We start from the raw sequence: 22,450 nt of genomic DNA on the forward strand, positions 1-22,450 counted from the left end.
AATCCCATTTAAGTCCCACTTCTTATTTCATAAGAAACTTCCTGATATGTCCCTTTTTGTGAGGGCTTTCTCGCCATTTTATTGTTTGACAGGTAATATCCCAATCCCGCCAGATGTGTGGCATGCGTTTTCATATGCCCTTCTACTTCGGCATCATCGTTTCAGTTCACACCATCTTCATGTGTTGGATGCAGAAAAAATTAAGAACCATAGAACTAGGAAGAACAAGGAGATGGGAGTATCCAGATCTCCATTTCTTCCTTTTGATTCTTTCTCTTTTCCTGGAAATGTGCATCCAAAACCTCTCTCTCTCTCTCTCTCTCTCTCTCTCTCTCTCTCTCTCTCTCTAACCTCCTGAATCCTGATGGCATGACTTTGGACCATGCTAGGTGAAGATTTAGAGATCGAATCCAATGGATAAATATCTTCCAACTTTGCTAATCGGAAAACACCCGAAGGCTGAGAAAATGACGCCTTGGGTTATTGGAAACTTACAGTTATTTGTTTTTTATTTTCTTTTTTCTTTTTCTTTTTTTGCCAAATTTCATTTTGAGATTTATAGCCTTTCCCATGAAGTAATATAATGTTTTTTCCTTTTCGTAGTGAAGGTGTTATGGCTTGGATGAATGTTCTGTTTTTTCACTGTAAATGTATTTTATTTTGCAGGTCCTTAAACATGGTCACCTTTACAAAGATGCATAAGGAATTTGGTAAGGTAATTAATTCTCTGCAGTTTAGTGTCGATCATTATTCATTTCCTTTTGTGATTGTTGTAGTGCCTTATTTGTTTCATAAAATAGTGTTTTTCTTTTTGAATAGTTATTTCATAAAATAGTTGATTTTTTAATAATAGGAAAAAAAATCCAAGACGCTGACTTTTTTTTTTTTTGCAAGGTAAATTTTGATTTTTTCTGCTGGGTTTTATTTTGCTTGTTTTTTATTTATATCCAGGCATGATAGAGCAAATGGGGCTAAGGAAATCCTTATTGTTACTATGATGGCTATGAGTATTCCACCAATCTCTCAGTTCCAGAAGGTAATAGCCTGATCTTACCCACATTCGTAAAAACACCCAAACTCGTGAAAACAGGCCAAACAAAATCATAGAGAATTCAAACACTAACTTATATAAAAGAAAAATCTATTTCTTATCAATCCCATTTATGTACGAAATGGTACCTCCAATCTCTAGCTTTGGTCATGCTATGTCTTTCTTTATTAAACACTTTCATAATGATCCAAAACTGTTCATCTCCTTGGCTCTACAAATACAAGAAGTCATGTATATATATCCCAAAATAATTCTCTGTTTTGAATGGTTTAAATCATTGAAGAAGTGGTCCTTGATTGACAATGGATCCCATCCTTTTATTGCTCTCAAGTCTACACTCTCTTCTTGGATTATCAATCTCCGAGTATTCCACCAATCTCATCTCAGAATTGCCACGGCCTCTGCACTGTTTTTTGAAACTATTGTTTCTCAAAAAATGAGAAAGAAAGAAGTTAATGATTTTGATGTAGTGGTAGTTTGCTGCCTTGCTCCTAAATAGAATTACAGTTCTTGAAGAAGCTCCTTTTAAAGTGGCATTCTCAAACTCCATGTTGACTTGGATGGTTGTTCTTGTAGCTTGAGAGTAGCAAATTGTTTAGAACAAGCTAGAATTTGAACCAAAGCTTACACTGCAAAGATTCCAAGTGTGTTGGAGGAGCAGTCTGAAAGCTTTAAAAGTGGTAATTTTATTACTTTTCTATGCTGCTTCAATTTTCAGTTCTGTTGCCATATGTTGATTGGTTGTTGCCTCATTGGCCCTCATAAAAGAGGGCCAACCTGACACACCCTTTGCTAATGGAGCAGCCCGAAAATCAGTGTCCACAAGATTGGGCTATACTCAAACCGGAATTGAGGTTGTTTTGCTTAGTGGAATACTTGTAGATCTTAGTATGCTTTGAGGGACCCAACCGAACCCTTTTACGATAAAAAGAATGTTGTGCTGGTTTAAATAGCCAATGCCAGCCGACAAAGGATATTGAGATGAACTATTAGTTTTGTTTGACGTAAATTCATTGATGAGATTGTTTCCTTGTCATATTTTTACCTCTTATCGTTGCATATAGATCTTTGATTGGATATTGATTTCTTTGTTTTCTTCTTAATTTGATCTTTTCTTTCTCACGCTTTCTTGTTCAGATAAAATCCACTCTTGTCTAGAATCAGGATCTACTATTTTCATTCATGTAAAGATGGCTTTCAAAGTTTAGAATGGTAGTAGCCAATTTTAATTTTAAACATTTCCTGAAAGTATTTTATGAAAAGGTCACGTATCATAAAATGATGTCTCCAATCTACTTATAGAAAGATCAATTAAGTGTCTTTGAGAAGCATAACAGATGGCTCTCATCGTTTAAATAGTGGTAATTAGTTGTACCTATGTTATTGTGACTGTTTGTTGATGAGCTTCTGCTTAGTTTAGAAGTCAAGAGATTAGTATTCATCATTTAAATAGGGGCAATTAGTTGTACCTATATGTTATTGCGACAGTTTGTTGATAAGCTTCCGCTTAGTTTAGAAGAGTCACTTTGTAGACCAAGTACTTCTACCTATTATGCATGTTTGAGAGCTTTGCTCATAATTTTTCCATATCTGATCAATTTAGTTATTCCAAATGTTTTATACTTGATTTTATTTGTTGTTCATTTGTGTGCAGTTTTCTCCTTCACTTAGTAGCCTTTAAGCATATTGCTTTAAATGAATTAAAAGAATAAGACAAAATCTGCCAAAACAGCCCCAAAATGGCTTTCCATGGAATTGCCTAGCAAATCCTATTTAGCTTGATCGTGGATGGTGATCTCTTCAGATAAATTTCCTTTCAGCGATCCCTATGTTTATTATAATTTCTCATTGTTTGGATTATACCCCTTTGTAGTTCTTTCAAATAATTGTAGGCAGGTGAATTCAGTAGCCCATAAACATATTTTCTTTTAGGAGGATTACACTTAGTTATGTATCAGTTTAAATGACCTTAGGTACATCTTTTGCCTGGAATTCCTACAACCATTGAATAGCATAAACTCATCGTTGATATCGAGGTGCAGATATTCTCATCTTCATATGTTTGTGGACCTTCTTAATTATAACTCGCTGGCCGATTTATAGAGTTTTTATATTATATTGTGGCTGACCGTCAGGTACCGTGAAAACGGTAACACCCTTGTTATTTGGTCCAGTAACACACTTTTTAAGAGGTTGCCATTGGATCAAATATCAAGGGTGGTCATTTAACGTCGCAGGCCACTATATAATTTCTCTGATTTATGAGTCAGAAAAAAGAGATCCTAAATCCAAGAAGAGATCCAAAATCCAAAATCCAAAAAGGCCCTGAAAAGAGATCTTATATTAAAAATGCAAATAGAAGATTGTAAAATACCTTAAGCTCACACGTGCAGTGCACGTGCACTTTTACTAGCATACATAAAAGTGAAGTAGGATCTATATACTTCTTAAAGGGAAGCACTATTTCCGAAGACAACACATTTTCAGGGACACAAACAATAATGGCCTTGTTTGTTTTGGATCTTGAGAAGCGATTGAGTCAAAATCGGATTATTTGATTTTGAAAATCAATTTTGACTCCAAAACTGATTATTGGAGTCCAATAAGGCCCATTCCTTTTAGATTTTGACAACCTATTGAGTCCAAAAATCCCCCAAAAGCTCTCAGCAGCCAATTAGAAGAGAAAAGACAAGGTGTGTTTGTCTCATTATCAACACATGGTAATGGGAATATCAGTAGCCTAAACCAATTATACAAATGCTGAGGGCGATTTAGTCATTTTCAATTGAGATTAGATGATATCTGGCAAGTGATTTCTTTCTCTTTCTCTCCCACCATTTTAGTTATTTCTTACCTAAATTACATTAGTAAAAATAGAATCTTCCCCCTCAAACCTTACAATCATAACGTATAACTTTACACAAATATAACAGTAATGTACAAATATCATATACAAGCAGAAAAATAAATGAAGGAAATCCAGTTCACGTTTCCAGAATATATAAATGCAAAATTCAAAAATATTCATTAAATTTCATAAGGGAAATGATATCAGCACAACCATGTTTTAATGATTGCACCAACTCTTGTCTTTTATTATATAAAGAGTTGTCAAAGGTTATTACAGCTCCTAAAAACGCTCTGACAAGCCAATTATAAAAGAAAAGACAAGCTGAGTGCAATTATTAAAACATATTGTGTTGATATCATTTCCTTAGTAATAGCATCAGCGGGGCGTAATGGTTGGAACGACGCCGCTGAGAAGGTCGCTTCCATAGACATCGGATGACACATAGGGTTTGGCGGTTGCCGAGGCTGATGGGAACATCGATATCTTTATGGGATCAGTTATAGATTCAGATGTGGTTGTGTCGGCTTCTGGTGTCATACGCCATATGTTCTCTAGCTCCCTAACCACTTCCGCCATTGAAGGTCGACTATCAGTTTCGTCCTGACAACATTTGAGGGCCAATGTCACGAACTGCTCTACACATTCAGAAGGATAAGAGCCCATGCGGTTGTCTATGACCGAGAACATCATACCAGACTGGTAGGCCATGTTCACCTGGATCCAAACAATATCAAATAGTTACATAAAAGCAAAATGTCTAAAATAGCTAGTAGGGAGGCCCTATGTTAGGGCACATTTGGCTACCATGATAAACTAGTGTCTCAAGAGGAGTAGGGTGGATGAAGTGGCTAAAGATCAGGAAACAAAAATCAGAAAACTAGTGTCTCCAAGTTGAGAAGTGGCTAAAAATTAGGAAACAAAAACTCTACACAAAATAGGTTCGATTTTCTCTGATTTTAGCCACTTCTCACCCTCATCTCAATCGTGCCCCCTTAAATCTCTCTCCTCGAACCCGCGCCACCCTCTCTCACCACTTGGAAACACTAATTTATCATGAAAAAAATTCTTGGCTACCAGACATGGCCTTAGATTTCCATTCGGCCCGAACCGGACCCCCGTCCTGATTTTATGGTTAAAGCTCAACCTGAATTACCAAAAATCGATTCGAGGCGGCCCTATGTTAGATATCCAATTGACCAGCCTTTTGGCTCGAGTTTTGAGCCCATTGGCTATCCAATGTAGTCTAGTATGTTAGATTGGGTGTGCTCATTATATTCACAACAAGTCACGTTCTTCGGACATGGAAAACACACGAGATCAAAATGTGCGTCATGTGAAGAATGAGACAGATTCTAAAAAGGTCAGTCACTGATCAGAAGAAGGTCGAGGTTCACTAATCACGACGCCTCCTATATTTAAATTAAAAGTCCAGTGTTAACACTGGCAAATCCATGAAGTTTACTAATTATAGTATAAATTTCCACCCCTGTCTTGTCTCATATATATATATATATATATATATATATATATATATATATATATATATATATATATATATATATATATATATATATATATCTGTGTGTGTCTGTGTGTGTGTGTGCGTGTGTGTGTGAAACTAAATATGCTTGTGTCACATTTCAGCATGTCCAGTTTTCAAGGATCAACGGGTTTGACAGACTCATGCTTGTGTCCAAGTTAGGCAGGTTAAAATGCAGAACATGTTGTGCTTCTGGAAAGGACAATCAAATATAAAAGGAAATAAATCTGGAGACGAATATGCTGAAGGGAAACTAAGCTTTGAGAAGTACCTCTCGGACAATGTTTTTGCCATGTGATATTGGATGCATCCCTGTCAAGAGTTCTAGGAAAACAATTCCAAGGCTGTATACATCACTTTTGTCCGTCAACTTATGGGTTAAGAAGTACTCTGGATCAAGGTAGCCCTGTAAATAAAGATGCATTAGTAAAAAGTAAGTTGAAGATTATTTGTATGCTGAGCGGAAATTTTTACAACAGTCAACCATGAAATGTTTCTTATTGAAGTAACTTTTTAAGAAATAATGGAAACCATAGTATTAAAAAAATAAAACAAGATCCAGAGAATTCCAACATTTCATTTGCAAACATAATCACTTAGGCCTTGTTTGGATTGCAAGAAGATTATTTCTGACGGAATTTTTTTCTTGGTAAATTTCTTCTTCCCACGTTTTAGAGAGAAATAATATGGTTATTGTTCATCATAAATTGAAGGTCCCTCTAAAGAAAAATTAAATAGAGTTGGTTCAAGTTATCCTCTTTTTGTGTGTAAATAAAGTAGGAAATTTTAGAAATATTTTTCCTTTCCAACCTTTTCCAGAGGATATGATGAATTAGTCCACGGAATACCAAATGGAGAGAAATTATGTATAGGAGGAGATTTAAACGGGCATGTGGGAAGAACTGGTGGAGGTTTTGAGAGGGTTCATGGAGGCCTTGGTTTTGGTAATAGGAATGAGGCAAGAAAAGATATTTTGGAGTTTGGAGTGGCATATGATTTGATGTTAAGAAATACTTTTTTTATGAAAAGAGATTCACACTAGATAACCTTTAACAGTGGCACCAATTGTAGCCAGATAGATTTTTTCCTCACTAGGAGAGAGGACAAAGTTGCGTGTAAAGATTATAAAGTCATACTCGGGGAGTGTTCACACAACATAGGCTAATGGTGTTGGATATGTGCATTAAATGTTGGAAGAGAAAAGATAAAGATGTTAGACATCTGAGGACAAGGTAATGGGATCTCAAAGGGGAAAAACTAAATATGTTTAAGGATAGGCTGCTGAAAGGACCTTGGAGTCGTGACGAAGGGACTGATATTATGTGGAATGAAATGTCTAGTTATATCAGGAAAGTGGCTAGAGAGATACTTAGAGAATCTAGAGGAAGTGAGCCACGGTCTAACGATACGTGGTGTTGGAATGAGGAGGTCCAAAAGGTGATTAGGTCTAAAAGGGAGTATTATAAATGTTTGCATAAGTGTAGAAATGAGGTGAACATTGAGAAGTATAAATTGGCTAAAAAAGAAGCTAAGAAGGAGTGAGGGAAGCTAGAGGCAAGGCCTATGAGGATTTGTACAACAGATTAGGGACGAAAGAGGGTGAAAAAGAACTTTACAAGCTTGCTAAGATGAGAGAAAGGAAGAGCATGGACTTGAATCATATAAAACGCATCAAAGATGAGAATCAAAGATTGTTAGTAAAAGAAAACAACGTTAAAGAGAGGTGGAGAAGTTAGTTCGATAAGTTGTTTAATGGAGAACCAGTAGCGAATTTGAGAGAACTTGATAAAGCTTTTGATGATACAAACTGAAGGTTTGTTCGTAGAATCCGAACATCAGATGTAAGAGTAGCTATGAAAAATATGAAATTAGGTAAGGCTATGGAGCCTGACGGTATTCCTATTGAGACTTGGAGATGCTTGGGTGATGTGGGATTGGTTTGATTAACTAGATTATTTAACAACATTTGAAGAATAAGATCTGCCTAAGGAGTGGAGGAAGAGTAATAAAGGGGATATTCAAAGTTGCACCAATTACCGGGGAATTAAGCTAATGAGTCACACCATGAAGCTTTGGGAGAGGGTAATTGTGCATAGACTAAGAAAAGAGACTAAAGTGTCAAAGAATCAATTTAGCTTCATGCCCGGATGATCCACTATGGAAGCTATCTTCTTGATTAGGCGGTTAATGGAGAGATTTAGAGAAAATAAAAAGGATCTCCATATGGTTTTCATTGATTTGGAGAAAGTGTACGATAGAGTCCCCAGGAGTGTTATGTGGTGGGTCCTTGAAAGGAAAAAAGTGCCTACTAAATATGTTGGTGTGATTAAGGATATGTACGATGGAGCAGTAACTAGTGTCAGAACTACAGAAGGCACATCTAGGGAGTTTCCAATTACAATAGGACCGCACCAAGGATCAGCTCTAAGCCCTTATCTTTTTATACTAGTTACAAATGAACTTACGGAGAGTATCCAGGATGAGGTGCCGTGGTGTATGTTATTTGCAGATGACATAGTATTAATTGACGAACCAAAGCAGGAGTTAACGCTAAGGTAGATTTATGGAGAACTAATTTGGAATCCAAAGGTTTTAGACTGAGTAGGACTAAGACAGAGTATATGGACTGCAACTTTAGTAATGTAAGGAGGCGGAGCGAGGATGTAGTAAAAATGACAGGACACGAGGTACCTAAGAGGGATATTTTTCGCTGTCTTGGTTCAATCCTACATAAGGAAGGAGAGATTGAAGAGGATGTTAACCACCGAAAAAGAACAGGTTGGTTGAAGTGGAAGCATGCTTCAGGAGTTCTATGCGACCGTAAAATACCAACCAAGTCGAAGGGAAAGTTTTATAAGACAGCTGTGAGGGCAGCCATGCTGTAAGGCTCAGAGTGTTGGGCCACCAAAAAGTAGCATGTGCATAAGATGACTGTAGCGGAGATGCGAATGCTTAGATTGATGTGCGGCCACACAAGGTTAGATAGAATTAAAAATGAAGACATCCGTAAAAAGGTGGGGGAGCACCAATTGAGGAGAAGATGAGAGAGCACCGCTTAAGATGGTTTGGGCATATCCAACGTAGGCCTTTGGATGCTTCAGTGAGAAGAAGTGACTCGTGCCAAGTTGATGGAGTAAAAAGAAGTAGGGAGAGACCAAAAACAACTTGGGTAGAAACAGTGAGGAAATAATTGATGGCTAGGAACATAACACAGAGAACACGACCTTTGGATAGGAGAGAATGGAAGAAAATGATCCATGTAGACAAACCCAACTAGTGTCAGGATTAGACATAGTCAATTTGAGCCGGGTAGATTCTTTCACCTTCATGAAAATTTTCTAAAGGATTCATTAGCCGACCCCAACTAGTTTGGGACAAAGGTTTAGTTGAGTTGAGTCGATTTGAGAACCTTTTACAGAAAATTCCTGCAATCCAAACAGGGGCTTGAGTTAGTCTTATGATTGTTACACATACAACCTTGAAAAGTGGAAATCTTTGCACCATAAGCCTAACCAGAAGCTTACCTCCGTCTCATATTCCATATTAAATATAAACACTACTGGAAACTACTACAACTCTCCTTCATATCAGACATTATGTAAACTAGATATTACGGACTATGCAGCTATATTGTATTTGAACGGGTACGAGTCCAACATCGGTATTGAGTGTCAGATTTGGCAAGTCATAAAAAGAAAGATTCATGGATTCTCCAAATTTTAATTAATTCTCAAATTTTATTTTTTACATAATAATATGATAATAATAGGGAATATATTGAAAATTTTAATATATTAAGTGAGTAAAATTTTTTATTCTCATATAAAAACTTACTAGTAGGATGGGAAAAAACTCAAAACACGCAGTAATTGTAAAGTTGTGGACCTTGTGGTAGTTAATGTTTTTAAAATTGCAATTGAATCGTAAATCGTAATAGAGGTCGAATCGTATTAGATCATAGATCATAAGATTCATTTAGATTTATGTATATATAGGTATATATTGTACAAAACATATAAAAAATCCTAAACAAATCAGAGAATAATAAACTAGCCAACTATTCATTTTTCATCCAAATCCATTAATTTGAATAAAATCTTCCATGATAAGCAACTCAATATCATAATATGAATTGATTGATAACAAACTTGTCACATGCTAATCGTCTATTTCTCATTCAAACTCATGGATATTGAATAATAATCTTAAAAATAATAATAAACACAAGATCATATCAACTTTTCTTTTTGAAATGGCACAAGATCATATCAATTCTCAAAGTCTCAAACATCAAATGACAAATATCAATTATAAAAAACTGGTACGTCATCGAAGTTGTCCTGATTATAGTCATCCTCCTCAATGCAAGCAATGTCCTCACGCACATGCATTGTCCTTGATTGGTTCAAACTCGTGGCCAGGATCCCGGACAGAAGTTCATTGTAAAGGACGGAACAAGGAGGGAAATTCAATTTTTTTTTTTTTTAAAAGGAGGGAAATGCAGCTGGTCGCCCACTATAAATAATAGAGGTCTGCTCTCATTTGAGGATGTTTGATGAATTGGAGAGATTTTCTGTACACTCCAACTTGGAGAGAGAAGTTTGCTGACTTGCAGGGGAGAATTTTGACAGATGTTAGAGAAGAAATTCCTGGATTTCAAAGGCCTTTCATCTCTTCTTCTTCTGAGCTTGAATTCACAGATGAGCTAAGTTCTCTCTTGCCGTATTCTTTTTACAGTTCTGCTACAGTTGCAATTTTCATCATTCTTTTCATCTTTGGAAATTTGAATTTAACAAGGTGGGAAATTCAAATTTAAAAAAAAAGAGGGAAGTGCAGCTGGTCGCCCACTAAAAATAGAGAGGTCTGCTCTCATTTGAGGACGTTTGATGAATTGGAGAGATTTTCTGTACACTCCAGCTTGGAGAGATGCTTGGTGACTTGGAAGGGAGAATTTTGACAGATGTTAGAGAAGAAATTCCTGGATTTCAAAGGCCTTTCATCACTTCTTCTTAGCTTGAATTCACAGATGAGCTAAGTTCTCTCTTGCTGTATTCTTTTTACATACGGTTGCAATTTTCATCATTCTTTTCAACTTTTCTTGAGCATTCTACTTGATTTTCATGATTCTAGCAAGTGCATTTACAGATCTATATTGATCCCACAGTATTCCTCTTAAAATTCAAACTGCGTTAGCACTTTTATCACTGTTTACTTCATTTACAGAAATTTGCTGTTCTTGCTCTGATTTTGTTAGCAGTTAACGATTTTTTAACTGCTCCTGTGCAAATTTTCAGCAAAGCAAATCCAAATAACAAGATCAGTAGCTTTGCTATACTGTTGTGAGAAAATTTTGAATTTCCTACCCAAGATTTACATCAAATTTGGTATCACAGCCTAGTTTTGCAGAAACTCCATTCTCCAGTAATCCTGGAATCCAATTTTCAAATCTGAAAATTTCAGATTTGCTCATGTTTCTTTCAAGAAATCATTTCCTAGATCAAATTTTGTTGCTAATTGATCAACACACATTCGAAATCTGCTGCAAGATCCAGATTCTTGCTGCAAAAGTTGAGGCATTTCCAGATCCGAATTTTTTTCCAGAGAAACCTATCTACTCAAGACTTGGATAGCTGGAAAATGCAAGAATCTGCAATGATTTAAACAACTGTTGGAATACATAGTAAAATCCCTCAGAAATGACTGGAAATCAAGTACAAATTGATAAAATTTGATTTTTTTCCCTCCCAAGCACTGATCTGTTCGTGCATCCACCTCTTACATGAAGCAGATTTGTGCACGACTTTTACTGCTCCAAATTGCTGCTAGAATGAAGAACTATCTATTGCTAGGTTCATTTTCATGTTGTTCTTGTGTTGGCTTAACCATGAATGTCAATTTCTGTGAAGAAACGATCTGATTTTTCACCTCTATTAGTACTATTCTAAGCTTAGTTGCTGGAATCTATGAGATCCATGAAATTTCTATGAAGAAATCATCATGTCCTAGCTGCTGTAAGTGGCTCTTATGTTGCTTAATTTACTTTCCAATTGAGAGAAGTTGGCATGAAATTCGTTCAAGGTTTGACAAGAATTTCAAACATTAGAAGTGTTCGTTGTGGTGACTGGAAACAACTGAGCATGGAAACCTAGATCTATAAGTCCTAGCACACCTTTAACCGATCCGGAATTCCGTCACATCTCTGGATCAGTTATAAGAACTTAACTCGTGTAAGGATAGCAGCAGAATTCTGCCCGTGTTGAAATTCCAATACTGAACTCGAATTCTTGCTAATATGAGGTTCAGATCTGTGATCGAAATCTTTGATTGTTGAAGTTTATTTTATGGAAGTTTCATTAGATAAATGCTCTTATCACTTGCTATTTTGGAAATCATTTAGATCCGGAATTCAGCTCGTCATCTTGTTGAAGGTGGAAATGGAATCAAACACACTACGCGTGTGACTTTCCACTGCTGCATTTGAAGGTGTGTTCATGGAGATCTACAAATGAATTAAGCGTCAAGTTCATGAATCTGGTAGTGCAGAATTCCTCTGATATTCATCTCTAGTTGAATGCCAATTAAGAATCACAATTCTAGCCATGAATGTATGTGATTTCCTGAAGCTTAAAATTCATTAAGTACTCAAAATTAGAAGGGATCCAGTAATTTGGTTGTTGCACTTTGTGAATGCCATTTTATAATACGGTTTGCTGCAGGAAAGGCAATTTCTCTTGGGAGGATTCAATCTTGGCCAAAATTAATGTGTAAGTACTCGTTTCGAAGAACTTTGAAAGATCTACAACTTTGTAGTTTATGATTTTTTTTCTAATTCGGCCATTTACTTGTCCAAAGTGAAGTCGAAATTTGACCTACAACATTATAGCGGGAAAGTAGAAAAAGGAGAGTGTAGGAGATATTTTAGCAATTGTTTTTATCCAATAAGGCAACCCAAGTTTTCTACTTGGAAAAATGCCCAATTTAGGGCTTTCTAAACGTTCAATAATTTCTAAAAACATTCCCCACGTTGTTTGGTTTCTATTTAAGAAAAAAACAAACTAGCTTGTTTCCAAATTGGAAGCTCCCAATTTTGACCAGTTTCCTTGTTTTTTAAGAATTCTCTAGAAACTTTGGATTGTATCAAATGCAATTCAAATCTCTATAAATACAAGACAAAGGAATAGAGTTTTCTACAGCTCTTTCATAATCCATGTGCTGGTAATTGAAAGAGACACACAAGAAAATTCCTCCCATTTGTTCTCTCTCTCTCTATATTCATAAACTAGTTTTGGGTTTTTGAACTCGAAGGCATTCATCCAACTAATCTCCATTGTTCTAAACAATAATTCCCATATTATAATCTGATTAAGACCATATTATAAAGTAAACAAAGAGTTGTTTACAAGATCCTTTGTGCAACAAAAGGAATCCATCGATTCAACTTGCGGTTTCGCGTCGATTAGATCGTCGGCGAATTTTTGAGGAGTAGATCAAGAGGACAAGTTCTTCTCTACAGCAACTTAAAGGTATTTATATTTGTGTTTATTAAATCACAATAAAAATCAATTAGTCCCTAAGAATCTTGGGTTAGAGCAAAAATTTTGTTATACACGGTTTATTCTTCCGCTACGTGTAGCGATTTTGCTCGGGTTTTTCAACCAATCTAACAAGTGGTAGCAGAGCAAACTAGGGAATAGATTAGGATGCTAACGAATAGATTAGGATGCTAACTAGGGAATAGATTGGTTTTTCAACCAATCTAACAAGTGGATGGAGCTTTTATCCCATTGGATGGGAGGAAATATGTTTATTTAATTAAAAAATTAAATAAACAATTGTAAGTTTAGCTTATATACTCCTTTTACTAAAACAGTCATAACTCACCTCTTGGCCAAAATTAATGTGTAAGTACTCGTTTTGAAGAACTTTGAAAGATCTACAACTTTGTAGTTTATGATTTTTTCAAATTCGGCCATTTACTCGTCCAAAAGTAAAGTCGAAATTTGACCTACAGCATTATAGCGGGAAAGTAGAAAAAGGAGAGAGTGTAGGAGATATTTTAGGGATTGTTTTTATCCAATAAAGCAACCCACGTTTTCTACTTGGAAAAACACCCAATTTAGGGCTTTCTAAACGTCCCATAACTTCTAAAAACATTCTTCACATTGTTTGGTTTCTATTTAAAAAAAAACAAACTAGCTTGTTTCCAAATTGGAAACTCCCAATTTTGACTAGTTTCCTTTATTTTTTAAGAATTCTCTAGAAACTTTAGATTATAACAAACGCAATTCAAATCTCTATAAATACAAGACAAAGGGATAGAATTTTTTACAGCTCTTTCATAATCCATGTGCTGGAAATTGAAAGAGAAACAAGAAAATCCGCCCCCTTTGTTCTCTCTCTATATTCATCAACTAGTTTTGGGTTTTTGAACTCGAAAGCATTCATCCAACTAATCTCCATTGTTCTAAATAATAATTCCCATATTATAATCTGATTAAGATCATATTATAAAGTAAACAAAGAGTTGTTTACAAGATCCTTTGTGCAACAAAAGGAATCCATCGATTCAACTTGCAGTTTCGCGTCGATTAGATCGTCGGCGAACTTTCGAGGAGTAGATCAAGTGGACGAGTTCATCTCTACAGAAACTTAAAGGTATTTATTTTTGTGTTTATTAAATCACAATAAAAATCAATTAGTCCCTAGGAATCCTGGGTTAGAGCAAAATTTTTGTTATACACGGTTTATTCTTCCACTACGTGTAGCGATTTTGCTCGGGGTTTTTCAACCAATCTAACACCAAGAACTGAGGAAGGAAGCCGATTGGCGAGGAAGCATGCGGTGAGGATGACATCACCCCAATAGATCTTAGTAACCCGCATTTGAATGAGAACGGTGTTGGCTCCATCCAGTAAAGATCTCAACTTCCGCTCGGCTAACCCGTTTTGTTGGGAGGTGTGAGCACAAGAAGATTGGTGGAGGATGCCACGAGTAGAGAGAAATTCTTGAAAGCCATTAGATTTGGACAAAATGATCGCAAGCATTATCAATGCGCAAACATTTGATGGTGCAAGCAAATTGATTTGTAACCTCATAATGAAAAGTGTGAAAAGCAGAGAAAACCTCAGAGCGATCTTTAAGTAAATAAAGCCAAGTCATGCGAGAAAAATCATCAATGAAGAGAATGAAATATCTATATCCACAGAGAGGTAGTCCTCATGGGACCCCATACATCTGAGTGCACTAAATCAAAAGGGTGCAAGACTCGACTAACGAGCCTAGGAGGAAACAACACACGATGGTATTTTCTATGTTCATAGGCATCGCACTGAAGAGGCTGAAGAGGGATGAAAACAATGGATGTCCACCGTAGACGCTCGAGACAAGGATGGCCAAGGCGGCAGTGCCACTGATAAGCATAGATGGAGCTGTTGCAAAACGGCACCAGAAGGGCCACAATCTAAACGATAAAGGCCATCTACCTCACGGCCAGAGCTAATCATCCTCCCAGTCGAGAGATTCTGAAACAAACAATAAGACGGATAAAAAGAGACAGAGCAGTGAAGATGTTTGTTAGGCTGACTAATAGAAAGTGAGCTAGATGGGGACTAGGGAACACATAGAACTGAGGATAAAGTAAGGCTAGGATGGGAGAGATGCTCCCAATACCAGAAATGGTAGTAGTACTCACATCAGCAAGAGTAATAGACTAAGAGGAAATAGGGCGAAACGAACTAAGGGATGTACCTGTCATATGGTTTGAGTCTCCAGAATCAATGATCCAGGAGCGGGAACTAGTCTGGAGAAAGGCAGGAGAGCTACTTGACTGGGCAAAACCGGCCCACGGGGGGCGACTGGTCAACCTGAGGCGCTGGAACTCATCATAGTTGGAGAGAGAGAGAGGGGGGGGGGGGGGGGAGGGAGAAACCATCAGCTGGGGCGGATGAGTTGTGCTGACGGATCAGAGATGTCACGAGCAGAGAGATGCGTTGCGCGGCCAAAACGAGGCTCAGGAGGCGGACAAAGCTCGGGATGCAAACCATAACAGGTGTCAACATGATGTCCCTCCCGTCTACAATGAGAACAATAGGTGCGGGGACGACCACCTGTACCACACCGCCTCCAACAAAATCTCGGTCAGCACGATGACCGCCACGACCATGGCCAAAGGTACCACCACCACGGGTAGCACGATCAATAGTACTATGAGCCGCTGTCACAAAGCCATCAACATGGGCAGTAGGCAGAGAATCACCAACAAGGCACTTCTAGGCCCGTAAATAAACCTCCTCGAGGGAGGGCATAGACCCAGAACCAAAAGTCTGTTGTCGGTGATACAGGAACTCAGGGCCCAGTTTCTCGAGAAAGTGAACTACACGAAGCTGATCCCGCTATGCTGCTGCGCAACAGTAGCCAAGTCAGTCGTGAGGGGCATGAAGATATCCAACTACTGACAGTGTGAGACAAACTGACTGTAGTACGTGGAAAGAGGAGTGTCACCACACCAGAGGTGCATCCACTGTGAATAGGTGACACAAATGCGAGCAAGGTTACCAAGTCCAGAATAGAAAACGACTGTATGGTCCCAAATCCCTTTGGAGGTTGGAAGGTGCATCATGGTGCTGGCAATCTGAGTGGTCATGTTCTGTCACAGAAGAGTGCGAATAAGAGCATCATCCTGCTCCCACTTCTCATTAGTGGGATCAGTGGGAGACGGATGATTACGATAGATGAGATAGACCCTTCCCCGAGCAATTAAGTAAGCCTCCACACCAACCATCCAATTCAGATAATTGGATCTGTCTAGTTTTACAGTTGTCATCGGTGGGAATGAATCATCCGCCGATGAAGAATGACTAGAGGAAGAGGAAATCGAAGGGGTTATAGGGATAGATGCCGTAGAAGCTTGCCCGAGAGAGGGATCCTCAATAATTGGAGAATTCATGGAGAGAAAAAGAGAATAATGATCTCCAACCACAACTACGATGAGGAAGAAGAGGCACTAGACGAGCCCAAGAAGAAGAGCATGATAATAATGAGACATGGGAAGGCCTCGAAGGCACAAATAGAGTTGGAGCCGCGGAGAAGGAAGGAACACCAAAAAACCAGAATTTAGATCATGAAAAAGAGGGAGGAACTAGAGTAGGGCTTTGAGCCCAAGGAGATAGAGAAAGAAGACAAAAAAAAGGAGATTTAAGAGAAAATAGAGGGAGAATGGCTTTTCACGGAGGAGAGGGGAGGAGGGAAGGGCGGTAGGGCAGGGAGGGGAAGCAGAGGTGGCGAGAGAGGGTTGCGGGGGGCAGAAGGGGGAGGGGGGGCAGAGGGGGTCGCGGGCCGGCGGGAGCCGAGGAAGGCAGAGAGGGGAGGAAGAAAAAAAAGGAAAGAAGAAGAAGGAGAGGAGGACAATATGTTCTATGGTGGTCCCTAGAGCACCACAACCCTAGGGCTCTGATACCATGTTGTTGAGGAGAAGAAAGAAGAGGAAAAGAATGAGATAGGGATCCTCCCGCTCACTTATGTATTTATATAAAGGAGAACACTACAATTACCACTATGCCCTTAGGCTACATTACACTTACACACACATATCTAACATACTTTTAACAGCCTGTTTAGAAGAATCCGTGTGACATAAATATGTAGAAGGCAAGTGATTCACATTTGATGATGGCCCATATCGGAGTTGTCTTGGAACATGAAAATTTTTAAAAGCTATCCTATAATTTAATTTTTCAAGTTTCAAGTACACATTTATGTTTCTACTCTGGCTTTAAGGAACCAAGTTACACTTAACACGACCTGACCTGGATCTTGGTCGAGTGAGTACAGACAGTGGGGGTCTCGTGGACTCATTTCCTGAACACTGCAGCGGTTACATGCAATTATTTTTATCATTTTATTTCTTAACTACACCAAATTTAATGATTCTATTTAGTTTTTATATTTTAATTTATATTACTCATAATTAATACAGCATTCATGGCTTGGACATGTCTGCTTATGCAAAAACAATTAAATCATTGTGGAAGTATTTTAATTATTGATTGACATAAGCAATTCATGGCAATCACTGGAAGTAGATGGAAAACAGTATTAAAAAAAAAGAATAAATCTCAGAGATCATTGCAGGGCATGAGAATATGGAACTGGGGTGAAGGCCGAATCAGTGATTGATTCAGCCAATGATTTCATAATATCAGAAAGTTCTCCATGGATTCTATCAAGTCAGACTCAGGAACCAAAAGACCAATATGCAAATCATGTCCGGATTTTTTAACACTGGTCAAATATTAGCAATGCTGATATGAAAACTACTCACAACAGTCACACCCGTAAATAATTCAAAGTTAAGAAACATGCTTACAGGGATATGTATTATATCAAAGACACTTACCGGTGTGCCCTTCACAACAGTGGATACGTAACCAGGATTAGCTCCATCATCATCCGGAACTGGCGCAAGCCGTGAAAGTCCGAAATCAGCAACTTTGGCAGTAAACTTGGAGTCCAATAATATATTGCTGGCTTTGATATCTCGGTGAAATATAGGTGGATCTGCCTCTGTGTGGAGGTAAAGGATTCCCTTGGACGAAGCCAATGCAATACGTAGCCTCATAGCAAAACTCAGAGGTACTTTTGATTTAGCTGTTACACCGGAGACCTCATCGATTATTCAACAATCAATTGCAATTTTTTGTCGTATAAGTTCAATTCAATCCAATATAAAGAAAAGGAAAACAACTTCTTAGATACCGTCATGGATTTAAATTTTGGTTTCGATTTAAATTTCGGCCTTGGCAGAAACCGAAATTTCGGGCAAAATCCCAAGATTTTCGCTGAAATCCGGTACAAAAAAGGGAATTGATTAAATTTTACGGCATAAATTTTAGTGATTTTGGCCGAAATTTTGTAAAAATATAATTTTTTTTAAATTTGAATTTCTTGAAATCCAAAATTTTAGATTTTGGATGAAATTTAAAACCATGGATACCGTGTAGGTATAAGGTCTACCAACTCTTGGATAAGTCAATTGAACGATTTCGTATGAGAGAGACTCTTTCGAGGGTAATTTATCAATCGATAGAAACCAATCGACACTATTGGAATCCGACTTTTGAGCAAATAATTTAAGGACTTGCTGCTATCATTATGTATCAGATCAACTATTTTTATTTAAGAAGCCTCTCTTTACAAAGTCTACCACATAGGAATAACAACTATTTTTATTTAACAAAACATATTAGGGTGATTTAATAATTCAAGGGGGTAGGTTAATTTCGTCAATGGACCACCATATCTATTCTTGCACTTAATATTTTTTATTTATTCAGTATTCAAATATTCTTTATCTATTCTTGTACTTTATATTTTTATTTATTCAGTATTCTTTCTCATATAAAATGTTAATTTGGTCAATGGAGCATATTATATACTTTTTGTATGAATTTTGTGAAACATCAGTACAGTAGGACTCCCTTTATACAAATTTTCTAGATTAAGAAAAATGGAAAAAAATTACCAGAAAGGTGATCTCGCAGCGTGCCGTTTGGCATGAACTCATAAACCAACATCTGCACAAATACACACCAACAACAAAACCAGAAGTACAATTTTTAGAAATTTCATAACTGATATAGATAGGACTAGATTTAGGAAAGCTACTCCTGACTGTAGTCGTAGCACGCTGCTTAGTTCTTTGGGGAAAAAAAATTACTCGCTCAAGTTCAGATTAAAGTTACATCAGATTTATGAACCTGCAGTTTTGGAAAGAATACTAGAAAATACCATCCTTGGCTCAGAAATTGTGGGTAACAACGGTGAAAGAAATCAATAGTACGTAAGTACTACCAGCATCGTTTTAGTATGTCAAGTACGATAAAAAAGTAAAAATTGTATATTCTCGATATTGCATAACAACTCAATATAATATCATTATTCATAAATATTTCACATATTTTTCTTTTGTCTTAATTTCTTTTCTTCTTCACTCAAAAAATCTATAATGGTAATATATCCGTACAATTTCAGACTGTCATGGTTTTCAATTATCTATTGCGTAAAGATTGAATTTAACAAAGCCAATCCCAGATCCCATTGTATTCCTATCCAAGACAAGGGGGCGAGTGAAGAGCACAACTAAATCATCCAGAGGAAACATAACATCCTTAGTGGTTCAGAAACAAGAGAAAGTACCTGATCACCTTCTTCATCACAATATCCTAACAGAGAAACCAGATTCCGATGATGTAATCGTGACAATAACTCTATCTCTGTAAAGAACTCTTTTTGACCCTGTAAGGATCCTTCTTGTGCACGCTTTATGGCCACAATCGTACCATCAGATAGGATGCCTTTATAGACCTTCCCATAGCCTCCTTGTCCAACTTGAGTGGAGTTATCGAAATTGTTTGTAGCCAGTGCCATCTCCCCAAATGTGAAGTCTTTCACACCGTCAATTTTGATTGGGATTTTCGACACTGCAAAAAGTATGATTAGAGGCCAGTAACTGCTATTAAGTACTCATAAGATATTCATAGAAAACCACTACCTTCACACTTATTTTATTTGAAAAATAAACAGAGATAAAGAGAACTGCCCTTCAAATATTTCTTTCAGAATGCAATCAATTGACTATGAGTAAATTATGCGGATTTAATCAATTTTCCTTAAACATAGAAAGTTCTTGTTGAAACATTCATATACAAGATAGCTCAGGTGGAATTTAAAGGAGTTGGAACCTGTAGAAGAATAGATGGGGTCCATCCATCATCTCATAGTCACAGGGGTTATTGGTTATATGTTATTTTCATGAATTTTATCATAAAAAATGTTATTTTCATGGATTTTATATGTTATTTTCAAGTAACTTAAATCACTTAAGTGTGGGCCCTCTTTGAGTTTTTTATTTGCGCAGTACTAAAAGCTTTGTGGTTTGGGATTCCAACTATATGAACATCTTCTCCCTCTGATTCTCCTTTTCTCTTGCTTCCTTGTTCCAGTACTTCATCATCTCTCCATCTCTTCTCCTTTTCTTATTTCTTCTTTCCTCTTCTTTAGTCTTTCAAGAGTAGGCGCCGATCTGAACTCTGATTTGTCGAGGTTTTCTAGGGTTTATCGATGAAGGACAACGATTAGATGCAATTCATTTTTTGAGTTTGGACATTCTCTGTGCTTTTCTTTGAAGAATGATTTAAAGTGATTATTACGTTGAATTGAATCGTAACTGAGAAACAAAAGACTAACCAGAAAATGATATCAAAGATGGGGCGTAGTCACAATGACCACCCAAGTCTGATGATCACCACACTTACACTCAATTGAAGAAATTATCTTGAATGGACTCTCAACCGAGAAGAATGTTTATTGGAAGCCTGAAAAAACTAGGCCATATAATGGGAAAATCGAAAGGCTGAAAGGAGATAATCTATCCCATGGAGACTGGGAAGGTGAGAATCTCACTATTATGTCATTGCTGCTTCATTCAATGAAATAGAATATTAATCAAAGTTTTTTTTTATTTCTTTGGATATCACATGAAATATGGGAAGCATCAGCCGGAACTTACTCCCAGTGGGATGATCTTGTTTGTATTTAAAAGCTGCAACTTACTCCCAGTGGGATGATCCTGTTTGTATTTATAAATTGCATAAGGAGATTGCAACATTATGGGAATCTCTTGGTTGAGGTCTTTGGTCTGCATTAACAGAAATGACGAGCTTGATTGCTATTAGATTTTGACCGTATCGGCCGAAGACATTAAAAACAGAAACAAAACTAGAATCATTTATAACTATGTTTTGTGGTTGTGTGTGTGTGTGTGTTGGGGGGGGGTTGTAAATTACAAGGAAAAGGCTAGAATCATTCGGTGATGTCTGCACCGTAAATGGATAAGATTAAGTGCAGCCACAGCGTAAATGAAGGAGCACAAGATACTTTTGATGGGAATGAGAAATTCAAGAACTTAATCAACGGTTTGTTTCCCTTAATGTTCACATTAGCGCTCAATCTAAGGATGAGATTTCAAGTACTAAATATGCTTCTTCCCATGATCCCATCACACTTCCACCTAGACTTATAGTCCCACCTCCTAGATTGTTGACTTCTGATCTTCAGACCATATGACTGATAAGCAAGATGATTTTTATCCATTTTTCCTATTTTTGAGGGGATAAAACTTACAGATGAATCTCTTCTAGTACCTCTGGAAAGAGTGGGTGACGTGTTTCTTCATATTTGTCCTTACCAGTTACCATCTGGTATTCATGTTCCTTCACTTCCTTCTAATCTAGTCTATCAGCAATTTTACAAAACAACTTAACTGTGTAACATCCTTCTTATTGTCTCCTTCAGCCTGTCTTGGTGAATCTATGGATAGCTCTAATAAAAGGTATTTGTTGCATTGTCGTCTTGGACACCTTTCTCTAAAGTCTCTTCATTTATTGTATCCTAATACGTTTAGTTCGATTAAAGAGTTCAGGATTAGTTGTAAAACTTGCCAGTTTGCTAAGCAATATAGAACTACTTATTCTCCAAGTTAAAATAAAAGTTCATCTTCTTTTCAGTTACCTCATTCTGATGTGTAGTGGTTTGGCATTGTTACCTTTGCTTTTGGATTTTGATATTCCATTTCATTTATTGATGATTATTCTCAAGCTATTTGGATGTATTTGATAAAAAATAGAGATGAGGCAAATAATATTGTGGAATTTTTCACAAAATGTTTCCGACTCTATTTGGTGCTCAAATCAAACTATTCCGTTTTGATTAGGGAGGTGAGTATTAATATCATGATTTAAAAGATTTTTTTTTTTTAACATGGCACCACAACAAAATGGTGCTGCTGAACAGAAGAATAGGTACCTTCTTGAAGTCAACAGTTTTTTTTAATGGGATGAAGGTTCCAAAGACCTATTGAGATGAGGCAGTATTACTACTGCACATATAATTAATCGAATGCCCAACTCAGTCCTGGAATGGCAATATCCTGTTGATTTTATATTTGTCAATA

General features: G+C 37.1%; 1 protein-coding gene and 1 long non-coding RNA gene across 5 annotated transcripts in view; one reads left to right on the forward strand and one right to left on the reverse strand.

The window, feature by feature from the left end:
- Positions 1–365: 365 nt before the first annotated feature.
- Positions 366–3,139, forward strand: LOC143878599 (uncharacterized). Of its 2 annotated transcripts, none has more exons than XR_013251034.1 (3): positions 366–496; positions 667–715; positions 952–3,139. It is a non-coding gene; the product is annotated as an uncharacterized LOC143878599 (long non-coding RNA). The 2 variants fall into 2 exon arrangements; XR_013251035.1 differs by having other exon boundaries at positions 667–710.
- A 776-nt stretch (positions 3,140–3,915) lies between these two features.
- Positions 3,916–22,450, reverse strand: part of LOC143880295 (putative LRR receptor-like serine/threonine-protein kinase At1g06840) — a 74,172-nt gene continuing 55,637 nt past the window's right edge. For all 3 annotated transcript variants that reach the window (XM_077383163.1, XM_077383162.1, XM_077383161.1), the window contains exons 18-22: positions 19,636–19,919; positions 18,962–19,013; positions 17,837–18,087; positions 5,714–5,848; positions 3,916–4,616 (exon numbers count right to left, since the gene is read on the reverse strand). In XM_077383163.1, the coding sequence (XP_077239278.1) occupies positions 4,278–4,616; positions 5,714–5,848; positions 17,837–18,087; positions 18,962–19,013; positions 19,636–19,919 (1,061 nt within the window). In that variant the 3' untranslated portion in view covers positions 3,916–4,277. The remainder of the gene's footprint in view (positions 4,617–5,713; positions 5,849–17,836; positions 18,088–18,961; positions 19,014–19,635; positions 19,920–22,450) is intronic.

The sequence above is a fragment of the Tasmannia lanceolata genome, unplaced genomic scaffold, assembly GCF_043159265.1.
Source record: "Tasmannia lanceolata isolate RefF3 unplaced genomic scaffold, GAP_Taslan_0.1 ptg000006l, whole genome shotgun sequence".
NCBI classification, from domain to species: domain Eukaryota; kingdom Viridiplantae; phylum Streptophyta; class Magnoliopsida; order Canellales; family Winteraceae; genus Tasmannia; species Tasmannia lanceolata.